Below are 21286 nucleotides of genomic sequence, written 5' to 3' on the forward strand. Positions count from 1 at the left end.
GCGCCGCCCTTCCTCACCCCCGCCCCTGCCCTTAGGTCGAGTTAGCCGATTCCTCGCACATCCGCACGTTTCGCTTTGCGTCTCGTTTTGGTTTTCTTTTGCGATTTCGCGGACGCGCATTGACGCGAATTTACCGTCTCAACGGTAAATTCGTTTCGCGAAGTGTCGGAGGTGCGAGGGAATCATCGGAGAGGCCTGTCATCCCGCTCTCCTTACTTCTTTTGATCCGGCACACGTCCCGGAGCGGTCCGGGAGTGAAAAAGTCGTGACAGTATTTACAATATTGAAAAAGTTGTGTTCCATTTGAAATTAATCTATCTATCTATATATATATAAAATAGAATGTCTGTATGTATGTATGTATGTATGTTCTTTATACACTCTTAAACTATTTGACCGAATTTTTACCAAAAGTATATAAAATAGGGGTAGAATTTTCCGGGGAGTGTTATAGAGTGTATAGTTTTTCGTTACCGATCTTTTTGGGAACCGGAATCCGAAATTCTTCCAATTTTTTGGGATATAATTGACCGAATTTTAAAGAATTGTATATAAAACAGATAATAGGGGAATAAAACAGAGGTAGAATTTCCCAGGGAGTGCTACAAACTGTATAGTTTTTCGTTACCAATCTTTTTTAAAACCGCTATCCAAAATTTTTCCAATTTTTCGGGAAATAATTGGCCGAATCTTAAAGAATTGTATATAAAACAGGAGTAGAATTTCCTGGGGAGTGCCATAAAATGTATAATTTTTCGTTATCGATCTTTTTAGAAACCGGTATCAGAAATTTTTTCCAATTTTTCTGGAAATAATTGACCGAGTAGAAAAAAATTGGTTACGACATGTTTAATCCATGAACACTCCTTATGTTTGTTCACAATAAGGATATTGAAACATACATAAAGTTGTTTTAAGGAAAACGACTTCCCGGGCGAAGCCCGGGTAACCAGCTAGTAATAAATATTTAAAACGTTCAGTTTACAAAAAGAATAAAATCCTTCCAAGAATAAAGTTTTTTGGTACAGTCAATTATATCAATTTATCTTCTTATTAAAAAATCCTTAACAAGCTTTTATATTATATCTATTCCTCATTCATGAATTTATGAATTGTCCTCTTAAGGATGTTCTGGCTATACAATCCCAGACAAAAGTTACTTCAATTTAAAATTAAGTGAAATTGTATGCTTTTGTGAGTTAAAACATGCACCATATGTGCTCGTACCGTGTAAAGAAATTAAATAATGCTAGTTAATATTTGGCACTACTGTACATTTTGCAAATTTTGTGATTGTCAGTAAAAAATTTTTGGACGTAAATTTTACCTGAAACAAATTGTAAGAAACAACAAAACGTTACGTATATTAGTAATATTTTATATATACAAACATTGAATAATACTTAAAAACGCATAAGATGTGTAAAAAATGATTGACATTATGATTGACATCATGATGAAAATCATTGACTTAAGGTAGTTGTGTCACAAAACCCATTTTCATAGGAATCTTTTAAAATTTGAACAGCACATTAATGTAAACACGCTCTACACACACGTGCAAGTAGAAAAAGCTTGACTATACCAAAGTTGAAATAATGGAAATCAAACTTAGCACTTTTTACATGTATCGTAGGACGAAAACGGCTTCCTATATCACGTTTGTAATTGTAGCGATCAAACTACTCATAGGATTTTAATGAAAAACAAAGAGATGATAAAAGAGACTTGTAAAAATATTCTTACAAAAGTACAAGACCCTTATCTATTTAGTTTTGAAGCAATTGTTACACAAAATACACAATTTCTCATAGCGGTGGACGCATACGACAGCTAACCTGTAAAAATCTTGCAACACTGCGCATATGAAGATTAGATATATATATAGTTCAGACATTGCCGCTAAAGCTTTATGTCTTTTCTTTAATACTTTTTTTTTCATTAATCTTCCTTTGTAATGTTCAACAGATATTTTCGCTTCTATTTCTTCTATTTATTCAAAATAACCTCGATAGCATACTAACGCGAGTGTCGCGAGTTAATCTCGATGGTATATACTGACATTACTGACGCGAGTGAAAACAGTAAAAACAGTACAAACTCAGTCAAAAGTTTTACACAGATAAGTAGAGTTTTCCGTACATTATCGTATTGCAGTGTGACCATTATTTTTGACTAATACTGTCGCGATACAACTACCTTAATATTTACCTTTCTATTTTTGGAAGTTTCCATTGCTTGTTTATTAATAACTCGAGAACGCGTTAGTGAATCGATATCAACTTTTTTAAAAACGTTGCTCGTTGTGAGTATTTTATATAATCACAAACAAAGTTTCAAAATATTGTCAATGGTGCTTCTTCATAATTTTGTTTATATAAGTGGGAATATGCTGCTATTCTCCATAAGAACTCATGCAAAATTAAAAATTAAATAACTCGTGAACCGGTTAGAGAATTGATTTCAGATTTTGCACACATGTTTGGATAATAAATAGAAACATTATAGTAAATTTTCAGAATATTGTCAATGTTAGAAAGTTAGCACCAGAACATCCTTAACATCTTAATCTATTTTTTATTCAGTTATTATAATTATATAACTGCCTAAGTTTAAACATCCATCATAACTCTTCCATCGCTATAAGGATCATATTAAAATATCATACAATTGACATCCTGTATTTTATACTTATTTACATAGTTGCACATCTTATATGTATATCTAAAGTGTATTTTTTAGAGATTTTTAAAGTTGTATATGTTAGCTTTATCTATTTATCAAAATTGTAAATATCCTGGATTCACTCATCTTTTAAAATCATTTTAGTCTCTTCTTTTTTAGAAATTATTAAAATATCTCCTTTTTGTAGCTTTTTTCCCCTTCTTTCGGTCTTTATATCTCTTTCCCCTACATTTTTCTTTTATTCTTCTCTAAAATTTTTTTAAAAAAATTGTGAATTCAGAATTTTTTTCTTTAGTATATTTTTTAGATGTAATATTCTTAACTATCCTATTTTTCACTTTTATTACTGCATACTAAATCTATTTTATTACTGCAATATGTACAGATATCTATTATACCTTTTCTGTTGACTATTGTTGTATCTTTTAGAACAAAGTAATTTATTCCAGTTTCAATAAAATATATTTCTTAATGGAGAATTATAGACATTCAGGAGCATTCAGGAACACAACCGCTCACTGAGCGGCTAAGTAGCAATTAATTGCATGTGATTGGTTGGATCCAAGGTAAGAACCACGTAGTCTATTGCTACTTAAGGTGCGTTACATTTAACGCTCACAACGCTCGCGAGCATCATTTCGTCCTTATTTAACATTTGACAAACAACAATGATGAAATAATTTCACCTCTATGAAGCTAGCCGACAGAAATTACTAAATTTGATAATTTTTAATTTTTCTAATGATTGTTCTAGACCTGAGGATGATCCTACTCGCGACTCATCCAACTACGGTCTCTACACTGCACAATTTTAAATTGTTTTAGGTTGGTAAGATTGAAAGCTAACTTCAGTATGATTGTTACTCGTCTACACTACAAGGATGAGCCACAAGTAGGATCATCCTCCGGTCTAGATAGGGCCTGATAAGGCATAAGTACCCCAGCCACTAGATGGCGCCAGACTAGCAATAGTTATACGCGATTGGGTTGGTACAATTGAAAGCTAATTTCAGTATGATTTTTATCCGTCTACACTACTCACTAGGATAAGCCGCGAGTAGGATCATCCTCAGGTCTAGAACACCCATACAGCACAAAATGTTTTCAAAAAATATTTCTAAATATTTCTATAAAAATATTGCAAGAAACATTTTAAAATAGTTTTAGGAATATTTTAAAATGGTTTAAAAACCTTTTGTGGTAACATTTTCAAGAATATTTTAAGTATCTTTTCAAAATATTTTTAAAAATGTTCTTTTCTATTACCCAGGCAAAATTTTTTTAAATATTTGAAATATATTTTTGAAATATTAATTCAAATCTACATATTTATTGTATTATAATCTCTTGTTTCAAAATATTTAAAAAATATTTTTTATCGGTTTTATAATCTTTTTTCAAATATTTAAAAAATTTTTTTTTGAAATATGAAATATTCTTAATTAAGAAAGATGCATGGTAGCACAACTTTCCGTGCTAGTTTGCAACGACGCCGCTAGACGACGCATAATGGTAAGACTAACTCGTAAGTAAATTTTAGTTGGGATTTAATATAAGCAGGCCTCCGGCGAAGCAAAATCATGACATTCGCGACACATGTCTTCGCCAGCAATACAACGCAAGGCTTACCCAACACCACTGCGATGCTATAAATATACAAAATATTTTCCAAAGTAAGATGTAAAGATGTATATTTTTCAAACATTAAAAAAATCTTTCAAACGTGAAACAATTATTGCTGATTGAATTAAATATATTTTATTTTTTAAAGCAATGTTTCTAAAAGAGAGAGAGATTTTACAAATATTATTGAATATATAATATTTATTTGCAATTTTTTAAAAATGTTTTTAAAAATATTTTTTGACATGATCTGGCAGACAGAAACATTCTAAAAATATTTTTGTAAATTATTTTAATCTTCCTAAAAAATATTTTTAAAATACTTTAAAAATATTTTGTGCTGTATGGGCAAGCACTAGGATGAGCCACAAGTAGGATCACCCTGGTCTAGAATGGGCATTACCGCGCCTATCAAAACTTCCGCAGGCTTACGCTCGGTCTATCTTTTCTAAATCTATGGATTAGAGGAACTCTAAAGTATAATGCCCTGTCTAAACCAGAGGATGATCCTACTTGTGGCTTATTCTAGTGAGTGTATGTGGCGGCTGAATCCTCATAGCGCCACAGGGCACCGCGCCGCAATGCTACGCGCCTGGCGAGCCGCCGCTCGGGCACGCCGCACGGCCGAGCCGCCGCGCCGCACGCGCTTGCGAGTTCGCCGCGCCGCCGCTAGACGGCTAACGCTTGTGCCAGTTTCGCGTAAGCCAGATTTCGCTGGGGAGTTTTAAGAAGACCACCCGTTGAGAGGACTTCAGAGCCTCCTCTCGACATGAGACGCCTTTTTGTATAACGGGCTATCAATCGAGATTGCAAGGTCGGAAAACAGTTCCTTCGGAACTATAGAGCGAGCTCCTCGAGGGTCTCTAAATCAGAGCGAGCTTATTAGGCCTCTGCATAACGAACCGTGTCCCCGGGCTTCTGGTAACAGAGAGAGCTCCGGGCCTTCAGTTCCAAACTTGCATCTACATCACTCGGCAAGCTGCCACGGAAGAGGAAGCAGCGGGACTGGGTTCGCCACGGCCAACCGCCCGCTCCAAGGGCTCGGCCTTCCATCGAGCCATTGGCGAAGACCACTTCTTCTGCGCAATCACTTCTCGAAAGGAAAGTGGAATCTTTCCAAGAGTGGAAGTTAATTCTTCTGGACCTATCGGGCCTGCCGGAACCACGCTCGTGGAATCATCGCCTGGCGGAGTTAGCCTCGCCGAAGAAAAAGTCCTAGCAGACGCAGACCGACTCCTTGCCACCCTCACTGGTGGTATTTGATCCGCCGAGTCCACTACCACATACGCCGAAGCAGATGCCCAGGACTCCGGGCAAGGGCCTAATTTCCAAACGATACACGAGAATCAGCCATCAGAGACGCTTCTTATTAAGGAAGTTATTCGAAGAATAACTTTATTATCCTCGCATAGCGTATCCGGAGACCAACACTCCGGACGCCTTGCACACGTGCTTCGCACGTCGCCCTGCATCTCTCTTATTAGTTAATAATATTTAACCTCTTTAATAATTTAAGATAATTAATTATTCCATTAATATTAGTGATTCTTATTCGTTATGTTAAAAAAAAATATTGCCATAAACGCATTTACAACCTTATCGGTGGAAAATAGTACATGCTTATCAGGGCCGCTTGACATATACTAAAGTTTTACGGAGTAGAGAATTGTGTTTGGGCTTTTTTTAATGTGTAACGACAACGTAATTTACTCGGGATTATTTACGCATTTAACTGTATATCAAAATATACAGTTAAATTTGTGAACAAGATATATCTATTCCTGGAAATACATACCACTTTTGGTGTAGGACAGTAGTAAAATTGTGTTCTACACTTTATTCCCGATAGGAAAAAAATTAAAACTAGGTTGTTATTAATAAAAAAAGTGTTACCGTGGAATCGACAACTTCCAAGCGTAGGACTGGGAAAACGCACCACCAAATTTGTAGGACTATGTGGCCATTTCATTATACAAATATTTATGAAGCTGCATACAAAAAATCAGCTGGTTATTAATAATTTTTATAATCTCGTTATTTGGACATATTCGGAGCGGAGGACGCTCCAGTCAAACCATCCATTTTGTAGGACAATTGTTTTTTTTCCGAGTTTATTATCCAATTATCTTAACATTTCAATAAAAAACTTACTGTTAGTCAGACAATTTCGACACCCCACCAAATTGACATGTTTTACACCTGTGCACTTCATTAGCTACCTTTATCGAGAATTTTCACAGGGAAGAACTTGGGCGTCTTGTCGAACCGAACCTACTCACGAAGATTTAGCCTGTTATTAATCACTGAAAAAAACAGGCGGTGGCTACTGGACCAATAGTATGGACTACCAAGGTTGCAAATAATTAAATCAATTTTTAATCTAATTCACAAATAAATCATAACTCAATTTTAAATTATTAATTATACTAAGCTTTAATTCACAAATTAATTTTTATTTGTAAATTACACAGACTTTAATTCGAAAATCAATTTTGATTCGTGAATTGCACTGGCTTTAATTCACAAATCAATATTAATTTGTGAATTGAAACTAAAATAAACCATAATTATATATTGAATTATTGTATATATATCACTTCTAATTAAAAATTCAGATTTAAATTATTAATTTTAAGGCTCCTTTAATTCAAAACTTATAATTAAAGTAAAAAATATACAATTTTTCGATGTCTACATTTCCCAAGTTTCCGATGACGGCCCAGGCAGTGCGCTACGTAGGTACTTGTCTGTGTCTAGGTGTTTCAATTCTTCGAATTCGATGTCTACGTGTTGTAGGTTGCCGATGACTTTTTTTGAAATTAATACAAACATTTATTTTATATTACAAATTTATTATTTTTTTATTACAGTTATGGAGAGAAAGGTGAGGAAGTAGACGTTTAAAAAAATAATTAATATCCAAATTTATCTATAAATTTTCATTTTCTTATATGGCTTATTTATAAATATTTGTTTTTTGCATTTGCCTTGTATAATACCCGTTTTTCAAATTGTAAATCTGATAATTTATTAAAAATAAATTCTTTATTTTTCTATTTTAAAAATAGAGAATTTTTAAAAATAGAGTCTTTTTCCCAATCTTCCTCTCCATGACTATAATAAAAAAATAGTAATAAATTTGTAATATAAAATAAATGTTTGTATTCATTTCAAAAAAGGTCATCGGCAATCTGCAACACGTAAACATCGAATTCGAGGAATTAGAACATTTAAACACCGAAAACTACGGAGCGCACTGCTTAGGTGCCGTCATCGGCGACTTGGATCACGTAGACATCAAAAAATTGTATATTTTTTTACTTTAATTGTAAATTTTAAATTAGTGGGGTTATTTAATTAATAATTTAAATCTGAATTTTTAATTATAGGTGATATATATACAATAATTCAATATGTAATTATGGTTTACTTTAGTTTCAATTCACAAATTAAAATTGGTTTTGTGAATTAAAGCGTGTGCAATTCACGAATCAAATTTTAATTATGAATTAAAGTCGGTGCAATTCACAAATTAGAATTGATTTTGTTAATTATACCAGCTTTAAATTACAAATTAAATTTTAACTATAAATTAAAGCCTGTGTAATTCATAAATCAAAATTGATTTGTGAATTAAAGCCTATGTAATTCACAAATCAAATTTTAATTATGAAATAAAGCCAGTGCAATTCACAAATTAAAAGTGATTTTGTTAATTATATCAGCTTTAAATCACGAATCAAAGAGTGACCCCAAAATCGCACGTTTTTAGCCTATTTTGGTGGCCCTCGAAATTCGAATGGAATTGTTTGCCAAACGATGCTATATGATGGGACATTAATCTCAAAAAAATTTAAAGTTGAGCATAAAGTTAGTTTTGGAGATACGAGGGGTCAAAGTGGCCAAATTCCCAATATTGTCCAAGTACAATAGACACAAAAAGCAAGTTAAAACTTTTTTGATAATAGTGGTATTTTGAATAGAATTAGTCCGAATGGTTCTCTGACCACTGTACTAAAAATTCACCCCTTCCATCCTTGTTGCTTAATTTTTTAAAGGGGTAAAACTACCCTCAAAAAAAGTTTTTGCCGAATTTCTGGAAAACGGATAGAGAAACAAAAAAATGTTCGAATGGAAGTTGTTTGTCTAGGACTTTTGTACAAAAAAGTCTCACGTAACGGAAAAATAAAAACACATATTTATAAATCGACCTCAAGCTATCGATCAAGCCTACTTAGAACTTCATCCGTTCACTCGTTATTGAGACCTCAAAATCTCGGATACTCGCAACTCGTGCGTTCGCGTAAATGAGTCACGGTGCGTCTCGCTCCGCGCGTACTTGGCGCGAGACACTGTCTCTTGATATAAGATTCATATGGAAGTATATATAACCCTATATGATTATATATAATTATACAAAAGCGATTAAAATATATTTAAATATATATAACTGTTTTATATACAGTTTGACATATTGTATAAGTTCATATAATTTATATATTAATTATATATAAGAAGCATGCATTTATCCATGTAAATTATATATGATTATATATAATCATATATAAACTTTAAATTCGGATTATCCAATAGATGGTATTCGATAGGATTCGTTTCTCGTACGTAAAATTTGACAGACAGTGCTATAAAAATGTCTCACGTCAAACAGTGCCAAACTTATAATAATATATGGATTAAATCATTTCACTTTTGATTTTATAGCTTTTGAAAAAATGTAAATCTCAATTTATCAATGCTTTATTATCGAAGTTAACAGTTCTTTTTCAATATTTTTTGACTATATATGGTCATATATGATTATATCTATTTACATATATATATGTATATATATATATATATATATATATATATATATATATATATATAGATATAGATATATATAGATAGATACTTCCGTTTCCGGAGCAACAGAGGTGACAGGTGTGAGAGTGTGCGTGAGAAGATTGCATAGAACTGAGAGTTAAAAGAGGCAGAGGAGGGAGAGAGTGACTGATCGAGGAGGTGTGGAGGTAAGGGAGCAAGGAGGCGAAAGGGGTGAGTGGAGGAGTAGCAGGTAGAGGCGAAAGAGGGGCAGAAAAGTGACAAGTCACAGAGAAGGGTTGGGCACGAACAATAGAGCTAGAATAGAGGGGCGTCGCGGTGGGGGAACCGAGCCGCGTGCGGCAGCGAGCGATAGGGCACGAACGTTGGCAGGAGTAGAGGGGCGGCTCGACGGGAGAATTGAGACGCGACAGGCAAAGCGAGGCGGGGCATAGAGTATAGCATAGGTAAAGGAAGAAGGGAATAGAATAGAGCGACGGATGGAGGCAAAGAAGGAAATAGAAATAGAGAGTGAGCAGCAGGGAGACAAAGGAAAGAAAAGAGAAGGAGAAGGTGAGAAGAAAGCAAGGGGTAGGCCAACAAAGGCGGAGGAGCTTGCCAGACAGAGAGGAAGAACGGACAGCTTAGGATCGGTCATAGAGCTAATTCAGAAAAGGAAAAGGAAAGAGATAGAGGAGGAAGCGATGGCTAGAGCGGAGAAAGAAATTCTAGATAGGTTTAACGAAGGAGGCTTAACAGATCACCGCCGGCGAAAATTAAAAAAGGAGAAGAGGGTAAAGGAAACATGGCGGCAGAAGAGCTGCTAAAAGAGATATTAAGGAAAATGGAGGAACAAGAGGAGGAAAGGAAAAAAGGTAGAGGAAATAAAAAACAATATAAAAAACGAAATTAAGGGTCTGAAGGAGGAATTGAAGAGAAGTGAGGCAATATAGAAGAAATAAAGAGACGCGCTAGAAGAAAAAGTAAAAAAGCTAGAGGAGAAGGTGAAGGAAAGGATAAAAAAAGAGGAGAAAAAAATAAGAGAAAAAAAGGGAGAGGAAAAGGCGGAGGTAAGAGAAGGAAAGGAGGAGGTAGTGGAGAGGATGAAAGAGCTAGAAAGAAGGTTGGAAAGAAAGGAGAAGAAGAAAGAAGAAGGAATATAGTGATAAGGGGTTTAGAAGTGAGGGAAGGAGGGAGGAGGCAAAAAGCGGAAAAGTTATTGGAGGGAATAGAAGCCAAAGAGAAGGCAATAGAGGTGAAGAAAATAGGGGGGATGTAGAAAAAGGAAGGGAAATTGTTTTGCTGAAGCTGGAGAACGAAGAGCAAAAATGGGAGGTGATGGAAAAAAAAGGAGCCTAGTGGGTAGAAAGGAAAGAATCACGGAAGATCTGTCGTGGGAGGAAAGAAAGATGAATTGGAGGCTGAGAGAGATAGCGAGAAGAGAGGAAAGAGAGGGAAGAAGGGCATGGATTAAAGCAGGCAGAATAAGGTTCAAAAATATATGGTGAAGATGGGATATGGAAGAGGAGGTTAAAGGATGAAAGGGGAAGGATAAGAAAGGAGAGCGGAGGAGAGAAGGAAAAGAGGAGAGATGAGAATAGAGGTAGAGAGATAAGAGCGAAGGTGGGGGAATAGAAGGTGAGGAGGATAAAAGGGAGGAGATGGAGAGCAGCAAAACAGTAGGCGGAGGAGGTGAGGAAGGGGGCAGTAGGAATAATTGGAGGATTGTGTTCTGGAATGTAGCAGGTTTGGAGAATAAAGACAAAGACTTTTGGGAGAAGTTGAAAAAAGAAGATGTGGTGGTTTTGATAGAGACATGGATAGGAGAAAAGGGAAAGAATAAGGGGAAGATTGCCGAAAGGGTATAAATGGGGTGTGCAAATAACGAAGAGGAAGAATAGAAAAGGGAGAGCGTTAGGGGGGATGGTAATGGGAATGAGAAAAGGGTTAAAAAAGAAAGGAACGGATATAGTAAGTGATAGGGAGGAGGTGATAGAGGGTAAAGTAAGGATAGGGGGAGAGAGCTGGAGTATTATAAAGGTATATGTAAAGAAGGAGAGAATGGAGGAGACCTTACTGGAATTGGGACACATAATGGAAGGAAGGCTTACGTTAATTGGAGGAAATTTCAATGCGAGGTCTGAGTAGGAAGAAAGGAGTGTAGAGAAAGAGGAGAGGGGAGGGCAAAGGGAGGAAGAAAGAAAATCGAAGGATAAGAAAATGGATAGAAAAAGGAGGTGGCTGGTGAATTGCTTAGAGGAGAGAGGATGGGAAACATTCAATGGAAATGTGAGGGGAGACAAGGAAGGGGAATTTACTTTCACGGGAGAAAGAAGAGATACAATGATAGACTATGTAATAGGGGATGGAGAAGTAAGAGAGAAGATCGAGAGCATGACGGTGGGGGATAGAGTAGACTCAGACCACCATCCCTTGAAAATGGTGGTAAGAAGGGGGAACGAGGAGGAAGACAGAGGGAAAGGGTGGAAGAAAAGGAACAGGGAAGTGTGGAACGAGGAAGGGGTAAAGGTGTTCGTAGAAAAAATTGGGGAAGTAGAGGAAAAAGAGGAAGAGTTAGATAAGGAATGGGATGAAATAGAAACAAGATTAGCAGAGGCGATAATAGGGGTGGAAGAGAAGGTGAAGGGAAGTAGAAAGGAGAAGGTGGGGTGGTGGGATAAAGATTGCAGAGAAGCAAAGAATGAAGCGAGAAAAAAATTGAGGGAATGGAGGAAGGGAAGGGAAGAGGGCAGTGCTTACAAGGAAAGGAGAAAGGGGTTTAAGGAGCTATGTAGGTGGAAAAAAGAGGAGGAGAATCTGAGATGGGAGAGAAAAGCGGAGGAAGCAAGGAGAGAATCAGAGGTTTGGAAGATAGTAAATAGGGAGAGAAAAAAGAGGAGAGGGATAGAAGAAGGGACTGAGGAGGAAGAATGGAAAGAACACTTTATGAAGCTGTTAGGAGGAGTAGAGGGGAGGGTGAGGATGGGGTAGAAGAAAGGAGGGAGGAAAAGGAAGGAGAAGAGGAGGAGGAAATAAGCTTAGAAGAAATGAGGAGGGTAATAAGGGAGTTAGAAGATGGAAAGGCAATGGGAAGGGATGGAATACCAAGCGAGGCGTGGAAACATGAGGGAAGGAGTTGGAGAATTGGGCATGGAGATTTATCAACAGGGTATGGAAGGGTGGAGGTTGGCCGGAGAATTGAAAAGAGGGGTTAATCGCTCCAATCGTAAAGAAAGGGGAAGGAAAAAGAGTGGAGGAGTACAGAAGGGTGACAATAATGGCATCGCTGTATAAGGTGTACACGGCCATTCTAGCGGAAAGTTTAAGAAAGGAGCTAGATGGAAAGGGAATAGTGCCACAAAACCAGACAGGTTTCAGAAGAGGAATGGAAACTATAGATAATATCTATGTGTTAAATTACTTGATGAATAGAAGAGTGGAGAAGAAAGAGGGAAAGTTGATAGCATGTTTTGTAGATCTTAAGGCGTCGTTTGACTCAGTAGACAGGGGGATACTAGTAAAAGCAATGAGGGAAAGGGGAATAAGGGAAGGGCTGGTGAGAAGGACGGAGGAGATTTTGAGGACGACGAGGAGTAGGGTAAGGGGTAGGTAATGAAATAGGAGAGGCATTCTAAACAGGGAGGGGGGTAAGACAGGGGTGCCCATTAAGCTCATTATTGTTCAACGTGTTGCTAGCGGATATGGAGGAGGAAATGGGCAGGGTTAAATGGGGAGGGATAATGTTAGGAGAGAAAAGGGTGTATACATTGGCGTATGCTGATGATGTAGTGCTAATTGTAAAAGACGAGGATCAAATGAAGAGCATGTTAGAAAGATTAGAAGGGTATTTAAGTAGGAAGAGACTGGAGCTGAATGTGGAGAAAACAAAAATAATGAGGTTTAAGAAAAGAGGAAGGAGGGACAGTAAAAAAAGATGGAGATGGGAAGGAAAAGAATTAGGGGAGGTTAAAGAATTTCGGTATCTGGGTTACGTGTTTCAAAGGAACGGAGGACAGGAAGGGCAGGTGAAGGAAAGGATTAGGAAGGCGGCTGCGGTGATGGAAAAAGTATGGGGGATAGGGAAGAGAAGATTTGGGAAAGATTGGGAAAAAAGATTGTGGCTGTTTGATAGACTGGTGTGGACGGTGATGGGATATGGGGCGGAAATATGGGGATGGAGAGAGAAAGAGGGAATGGAAAGGTTAGAGGAAAGGTATATTAGATAGATATTAGGCGGAAGAACGCCGTGGTACCTTATTAGAGAGGAACTGCAAAGGGAGAAGTTAAGAGGGAGGGCGGGAATGAGGGCATGGAGATTCGAGAAAAAGCTAGAGGAAGGAAAAGGAAGTGAGCTGGCGAGGCTATGTTGGAAAGAGTTGTAGAAAAGGGAGAAAAAAGGGAGAGAAGGATCAAGCTGGGAGCGGGAGAAAGGAAGTTTCTTTGAAGACAGGGGAGTAGGGCTGAAAGAACTGGAAAGGCTGAGAGAGGATGGAGAAGAATGGTATCGAAAGCTAATTGAATGAGATAAGGAGAAGCAAAGAAAAGAGAGATGGGAAAAGATCGAGGAATCGGAATATAATAAATGGTACAAGGTAATAAAAGGAGGGCTTCCGGGATATTTGAAGAAGGGTTGGGGAGAGAGTAGGTGGAGAAGGGTGGCGAGGTTTAAACTAGGGAATGAGATGAGAGAGAGCAGGCACTGAGAAGGAGAAGAAAAGAAGAAATGTAGGATGTGTGAATATAGGGAGGAAACCTGGGAGCATGTATGGGAAGAATGTAGAAGATGGAAAGCAGGAAGTGGAAGTTGGCAGGAAGCGGTAGGGTGGGTGCTAGATGAGGGAGGGAGAGGTGAGGAATGGATGATGGAAATAGAGGGGGAAAGAATGGAAGGAAAAGGGGAGGGTAAGGAATAAGAAGAAGTAAGGGAAGGGTAAAAAAGGAGAAGGGGAGGAGGGAGAGAGAGAGGGAGGGAGAAAAAAATATAAAAAAAGAAAGAAAAATAATAGAAAGTACCTGTTACATGTTACAGATAATCAAGGATGGAGTGCAAGGGGAAAAGAATAATAGAAGCGGTGGAAGAGATTGTGGAAGAAAAAGTAAAGAAGATGCTGAGAAAGGTGAAAGAGGATGGTAAAAGGAAGGATGAGAAGATGGAGGAGCTGGAGGAGGAGATGAAGAAACTGAAAAGAAAGGGGGAAAGAATGGAGCAAAGTGGCGGGAAGAAGAAGAGGGATGATAGTGAAGAAAGGGCAAGGAAGAAGAAATGGTGGGCAGGGGAAGAAGGAAGGAACGATGAAGAAATGTGAAATAAAAATGTAATAATAAGGATCGAGAAGGAGAAATGGGAAGGGAAGAAATCAAATTGGGAGAAGATAAAGGGGCTATTTACAGAAGGTTTGAAGGTGAAGGTGGAGATATATAAGAGAGGTGAGAGTGATTGGTTAGAGAGGGGCCTGGTTGACGATATTAGTGAGACTGGGGGATGAGGAGGAGAAATGGCGGGTGCTGGAGGAAAGGAGGAGAGCGGGGAACAGAATAGGAGTGAAGATGGATGAGGACAAGTCGGTGGAGAGGAGGGATAGGGATAGGGATAGGGAGAGAGAAGAGAAAGAAAGAAGACTAGAAAGGAGGAGCAAAGATTGCAGGAGCACAGAAAGATCCGAGGAAGGAGAAGCTCCTCATGACCTCTGACGAAGAAAAGGAGGACAAGAGAAAAAGAGAGTGGGCCAAGTAGGGAGGAGCCGTGACAGGAAGGAGGAAGACAGAAGAACACAACTCGGAGGAAGCAGAGGAAGAGGAAGAGGGGCGAAAAGGGGTACGGGAAGGGAGGGGGAAAATAATGATTTTGAGGTCGCAAATGTGGCCAGGTAATACGGGGATGTGTTGTAAAAGGTTTGGGTACGTTCCTCACAAAAACGCCTTGTAAGCCCTACGGGGAAAGGCAATAAACTAATCATACATACATATATATATATATATATATATATATATATATATAATCTCATTATATATGTTCATATATGATTATATCTATTTACATATGTATAATCTCATTATATATGTTCATATATGATTATATATGATTATATATATAATTACCCAGATAGCAGAGTGGCGTCAAGTGGCGTAATAGTGCAGTTAAAGTGACGGATTGTTGTCGTTAGAGACGTCACTTCGACGGCATTATAACATCATTTGACGCACTCTGCTATCTGGGTATATATGATCATATAGAGACAAAATTCATATATAATTGCATTATATATAATCATATATATTTATATATAATTATATGTAATCTTTTTTTCCCGGGAACTAATTTTGCAAAGCAAAAACTTTAATGCTTCGTAACTTTTGAACGGGATTGTGACCGCCACTTTTTTCAAGGTCAAGGTTACTCAGGGTCATGATCTTGACAACATATGTTAAGGTCAAGGTCATTGGCGAGTGGGGTCTTAATATGCATAATTACCAGATTTTTAACCTATCGAAAGCCGTGTATTGATGTTACACTAGCTTTATTCCTGATTTCTTATTTCTAATATCTGTTTCTTGTTCCTTATATTTTTCATTGTGCGAAGGCCTTTATTGTCTTATAATGAAACCTTTTTTGATTTGTCCTTGTCTTTTGCAATTATAAATTTATATACTTGCATTACAACATAAAGCGGTAAAAAAAAGAAAGGAATAATATTAAATATTTAATTGATCTATTTTTCTATATTTTAAAAAAATAATTTAAAAAAATTTTCTATATCTTTTAAAAAATAATCTTGCAACTTCATTTAAAATCAAAATAATAAAATACAATAAAATTATTTTTTGTTAACTTGGTCAGCGACCTTTCAATTCGGGATTAAATAGCGATAAAAATATACATAAAGTAAAATCTAATAAAATTAAAAGTTAATATAACTTTATGTAGGGTCCCTTTATAGAAATGGGAAAACTTTAAAGAGATAAGCTCAAATATGAAATAAATGAGATTGTAAGTAAATGCAAGAACAAAATGTTTATGCAATCAAATACAATTTATTTTGTGGTTTAACATAGTTTGTCCTCTCATTTATCTAACGGTTTCAATTATCCCGTTATATATAAGCGTATGTAATAATTGCTAGATATCTCTATGCAACGTACTCAAAATGTTTTGCAAAACATCTCAGAGATGGTAACAAAATCTCTACGAGATGTCTGTGCAACCTTTCATAAAGGTCTTTGTGACAAAATAGCGGACATTTTCACATATCTAAAACATATATGAGACGTTTGTGAAATCTTTTTTGTAACGCTTTGCAAAGGTCTCTGAAAGGTATTGTTGAGTTTTGTGCTGTGTGGGCGGGTATCCGGTTGAATACTCGCCCGCTTGCCCGTTATCCGTTGTATATGGATCTGGACCGGTTCCGCGGGTATCCGGATAATTCGCGGTATCGTACGGGTACCCGCATGGATACCTAACCTAACTTGAATTATCTCTGGGCACGCGGAATACATTCTGTTCAGATCTGTATACAACAGGTAACGGGCGAGTGGATGGATCCCCGGATACCCGGCTATTCCGAGCTCTAGTTTTGATGAACACTTATCGGCTAGGATTTCTTGGTTAGCTAGGATTTCTTCATATATCTTTCTCTCTCACACTTCCGGTTTGACCCCAAACGACGGAACCAACCAGAGATCGTTAAAGCCCGGTCTACAATGAGTTGTATCGTAAATCGTAAGTCATAAGTGAATTGACCAATCAACGTAGAGTGTTGGTAAGATGACAACTCAGCAGTCGTTCTACTGAACGCGACCGTGGTCACAACCGCGTCGTATCCCTGTCGTAAGTCGGTGTCATAAATATTAGCATTTGGTTTAACGGTTTGTCTAATCTCTGGTTAAGGATCTCTACCCTGAAGCAGTCTATCTTACCCTTGTTTTCCGCTTAGCTATAGCATAGACAGTGCGCGTTCCGGTATGTACATATTTCAGTGTTCGTCAACGTATTCGACATACCTGCTCGCTATGACCGCTAACACAGTATAAACAGTAGTAATAGTGAACGTTTTTAGTGAGTCCCAATGCCAGTTAGTAGGGGTACACCATGAATATGGCGGCCTGTATGTATGACAAAGAGAAAGATACTTCTCTCTCTTTCTCTCTTAAGCGTTCATGTAATCAGGAAGATGGCGGCGAGTCATGTGACCTGGCAACTATTACATCAAAGGTAAGGGCCTTGGCACATAAAAAAACTTAAGCAGTAAGAAATCAACAGTATGGATTCGCTACCGCTTAGGGCCGTGCCTTAAGTTCTTGACTGTGATTGGCTGATTTGCTTACTGCTTGGGTTTTACTGCTTAAGTTTTTCTGTGTGCCAAGGCCTTAAAGATGACGCTTACTGTCACTACTGTTTATACTGTGCCGCCAATCTGATGTATATTATGATTAGCAGATACTGTTGCATTTCTACAGACAGTTTGCTGATAATGTTTGCGATAAGCTGCTTAGTGTTTACCCCGACAATCTCGTCACCACTTACTTGCTGTTTATCGCTGGAGGGGTGACAAGAAGGCCGTTTTTTGGCCCACTTCAGAATCGCTCCAAACAGTGGTATTTTTTTTTTACCGATGTAGCTCACAACCTCCTAGAACCGTTTGCTGTCCGAGCAATTCTGAGAACGGGCAACTTGAAATTTCAAAAATTAATGGAGTTTTTCACATGGTGGTAGTGCCGGTCTCATTTCAGCATGTCATTGTTGAGCTTTCATCACCATATTTTCTCAAAAACTACTAGAATATGTGCTGCTTTAAATACGAAAGAGAGCTCATCAGACCTTCATGCATTCAAAATAGAATCAAGCCTGGTATTTCGAACGGATTACCATATTACTAAACAATCATACAATAGCATCCCTTGCGATGAATCGGACGATACTACTATAAACCCAAACTTGATTTTAAGGAATTACATCATTTTGCGAATGCAATGTATATTCGAAATCACATATTGTGAAAATACCAGGCTTGATTCTATCTTGAATGCATGAATAAGGTCTGATGAGCTCCCTTTCGTATTTAAAGTAGCACATACTCTAGTAGTTTTTGAGAAAATATGGTGATGAAAGCTTAACAATGACATGCTGAAATGAGACCGGCACTACCACCATGTGAAAAACTCCATTGATTTTTGAGATTTCAAGTTGCCCGTTCTCAGCCTCTAATTGCTCGGACAGCAAACGGTTCTAGGAGGTTGTGAGCTACATCGGTAGAAAGAAAATACCACAGTTTGGAGCGATTCTGACGTGGGCCAAAGAACGGCCTTATTGACACCCCTCCGTCATATAGTCTGCCGACAGATATTGGTGAATATCTGCTGGAATTCTGCTAACAATGTTTGCAATGATAAAGTTTGTTTCTCATCTACTGCCTTTCTGCAAATAAAATTTGTTGCCTACATCTGTCTCCACAGATATGGTTATTGGAGTATAAATATTGTGCACCAAATACATAAAAAATATAAAATCAAAGATTAAACTCAATCGCCATTTACGATCTAAGCTGGATCGTGGAGGATATTCTGTGGCTTATTTTAAGAAAAAAAGGTCCTACAAATATATCCCCTAAACTGCTTTGTTTTCAAAATACAGGATGTCAAAGTTATGAAAAAAAAAAACATAAACAAAAAAATCTGGAAAACGTTTAAAGATATTTTATTTAAATTTGATATGTGTATGTACACCTGGTATTAAGTACCATTTTCCAATAAAACATTTTTAGATCCACCAGGGACGTGCGTCTTTGACACCCTGTATTTTGAAAATGAAGCAGTTTAGGGCATACGTTTATAGGACCTTAATTTTCTTTCTAAAACAACCCTAAGAGCAAAAAGTCGACTTCTACCAAAACTGACTTGACAGAGAAGTCGACTTTTTTAAGGACGAAAGTCGACTTCAAGTCGACTTGAAGTCGGCGAATGTCTCAAAAACCGCCGATTAAAAGTCGACTTCCCGTCATAACAAAAAGTCGACTTCTCGTCATGACGAAAAGTCGACTTCCCGCCAACTTTTAACGTCAATAAAATAAACCGCCGCGTACGTCTGGAGGTCGTATCTTGGAACGAGGTGAAAATTACAAAAGTGAACAGATTTTACTAGATTTTGATAAATAAAATCGTAGATACGCTAATAAATTGCCTCACTTTTGTAATTTTTACTTCATCATTTCAAGATACACAATTAATCGACCCCCTGCTGGAGAAACTATCGGAAGTATCGGAGAAAGTCAACGGGAAGACAATGATGACGAGGACTGTAAATGACGACGACGACGACGACGTTTCGTGACGGTGATCGATAGCGCGGCGCTTTACGACATCTTATCGTGTCCTGTCTCGCGGCACGTATTCGTCGCGCTCGCGTAAGCTCGCCGCCATATTGATGATGCATGACGTGCCGTTTAATATAAAATAAAAATGACTGCTAGACTGTTTTCTGTCTTTTTATAAGTCAAATATTTAGAAGTCGACTTTCCGTCGATTTCTATAAGTCGACTATTTAGAAGTCGACTTTCCGTCAACTTTTATAAGTCAACTATTTAGAAGTCGACTTTCCGTCATTTTTAGAAGTCGACTAGAAGTCGACTTATAAAAGTCGACTTGCCATCGACTTGCCGTCGACTTTCCGTCAACTGTGCTCTTAGGGAAGCCACAGAATATCTCCTTCAATTTTTTTACTTTAGGAATCCTGTATATTAATTATATATATGAAACATAATGTATAATTATTTGATGATATTAATAATATTATACCTTCCAATTATTTTCTGACAAGTTTGTCTCGCTAAGATCGTAGTAGGTGCCATCCCACCGAATGCAATAAGCGCTTCCTGAATTATACTCGTATCAGGAACGAAATATACATTTAAGGCCATGTTGACTATGGCAATATCATCATCTCGCCTCTTCGCTTGTTTGTAGGCAATAAAGTATTGATTCTGCAAAAAAATATAAAGGCGAGAAACGATCCTCATTGCCGTGACAAAGTTATTTATTAGCACTTTTATTATTACTTTTTACCTCTTTCGTGAAGGGAATGTCAATAGAAACTAGTACTTCCTCAGGTAAAACAATGTTACGTCGATATCCGACGAAAAAGGTATGATCCATTGGTATAGTTCGACTGTCATGGTTTAAACTGCATAAATTTAATTTAATACACGCAGCCATAAAGATTGGATTTAAATCTGATATTGGACTACCAGTCATTATGTTGCCACCCACAGCCTAATCGAGAAAGATTTGTTAATCAAATAAAATTATTATAAATAACAATTTATAATGCATCAGAAAGATACCCATACTTACAGCAACATTTCTTATCTGTTTTCCAGCAAACCAATGTAACATATTTATTATTTCCCTGAAGATCCTTGTATTATATTCTATCGGGATTTATCGGGATAATTTACATTAGATAAGATTATTGTCAAATGACAATTACATCATAATGATTATAGTTATAATTGTTTATACACATTAAATTGTTTATACATTTAAACTTTTAATTATAATATTAATAAATATAATTCTAGATATATATTACCAGGTTTTATTTTAATATAGTATTTTAATGTTTCTTCAAGCTCGACTAAAGTCACACTCGCACCCACTCTTAATGCCTCTGGTATTTCAACAATTCCATGCATTTCTTTGATTTGCGTCGGTTGTATAAGTATCGGGTATATTAAATGTTTAAACTTCATTTCAACCCCTGTACCAGTATAAAATGATTTCTTATATTCTGATATCGCAATATGTACGTAAGAGAAATATACGAACCGATTTCCGTGTTACCAATGACAATCTTAGCATTTGGATACTGTTCCTTAAGAGCAAGCAATGTTTTGAGATTCGTAGGTCTATACCAACTGACATTTTTCCCTTTCATTATTAGATATTGCTCGTCCAATTTAGATTCAATCTGTAAAAAGAAAACGTTATTTCTATTCTACAACCTATATCATCTCACAACACGTTACTTGACTCGAAAAGGCCGTAGCCGGATAAGAAGGATCAATATGCACACACACGGATTATGTTGAGTTTTTTGTTTTGATTGCTATTAGTGTCACTTACAATTTAGTCTCAAATTTAGTCAAATATTAGCCCTTAATATTGA

The 21286-nt window shown here is 37.1% G+C and overlaps 1 protein-coding gene and 1 long non-coding RNA gene across 7 annotated transcripts in view; one reads left to right on the forward strand and one right to left on the reverse strand.

Moving 5' to 3' along the window:
• The window catches only part of Ry (xanthine dehydrogenase rosy), a 149797-nt gene that overhangs the window by 50305 nt on the left and 78206 nt on the right, over positions 1 to 21286 (reverse strand). For all 6 annotated transcript variants that reach the window (XM_077414074.1, XM_077414069.1, XM_077414070.1 and 3 more), the window contains 5 exons: positions 20947 to 21088; positions 20711 to 20878; positions 20473 to 20549; positions 20185 to 20391; positions 19918 to 20102 (listed from right to left, as the gene is read on the reverse strand). In XM_077414074.1, the coding sequence (XP_077270200.1) occupies positions 19918 to 20102; positions 20185 to 20391; positions 20473 to 20549; positions 20711 to 20878; positions 20947 to 21088 (779 nt within the window). The remainder of the gene's footprint in view (positions 1 to 19917; positions 20103 to 20184; positions 20392 to 20472; positions 20550 to 20710; positions 20879 to 20946; positions 21089 to 21286) is intronic.
• LOC143901650 (uncharacterized) lies at positions 9228 to 17769 on the forward strand. Its single transcript, XR_013258142.1, has 2 exons — positions 9228 to 9338; positions 14159 to 17769. It is a non-coding gene; the product is annotated as an uncharacterized LOC143901650 (long non-coding RNA).

The sequence above is a fragment of the Temnothorax americanus genome, unplaced genomic scaffold, assembly GCF_048541705.1.
Source record: "Temnothorax americanus isolate GAGA-0224 unplaced genomic scaffold, ASM4854170v1 Scaffold35, whole genome shotgun sequence".
Lineage (NCBI taxonomy): Eukaryota > Metazoa > Arthropoda > Insecta > Hymenoptera > Formicidae > Temnothorax > Temnothorax americanus.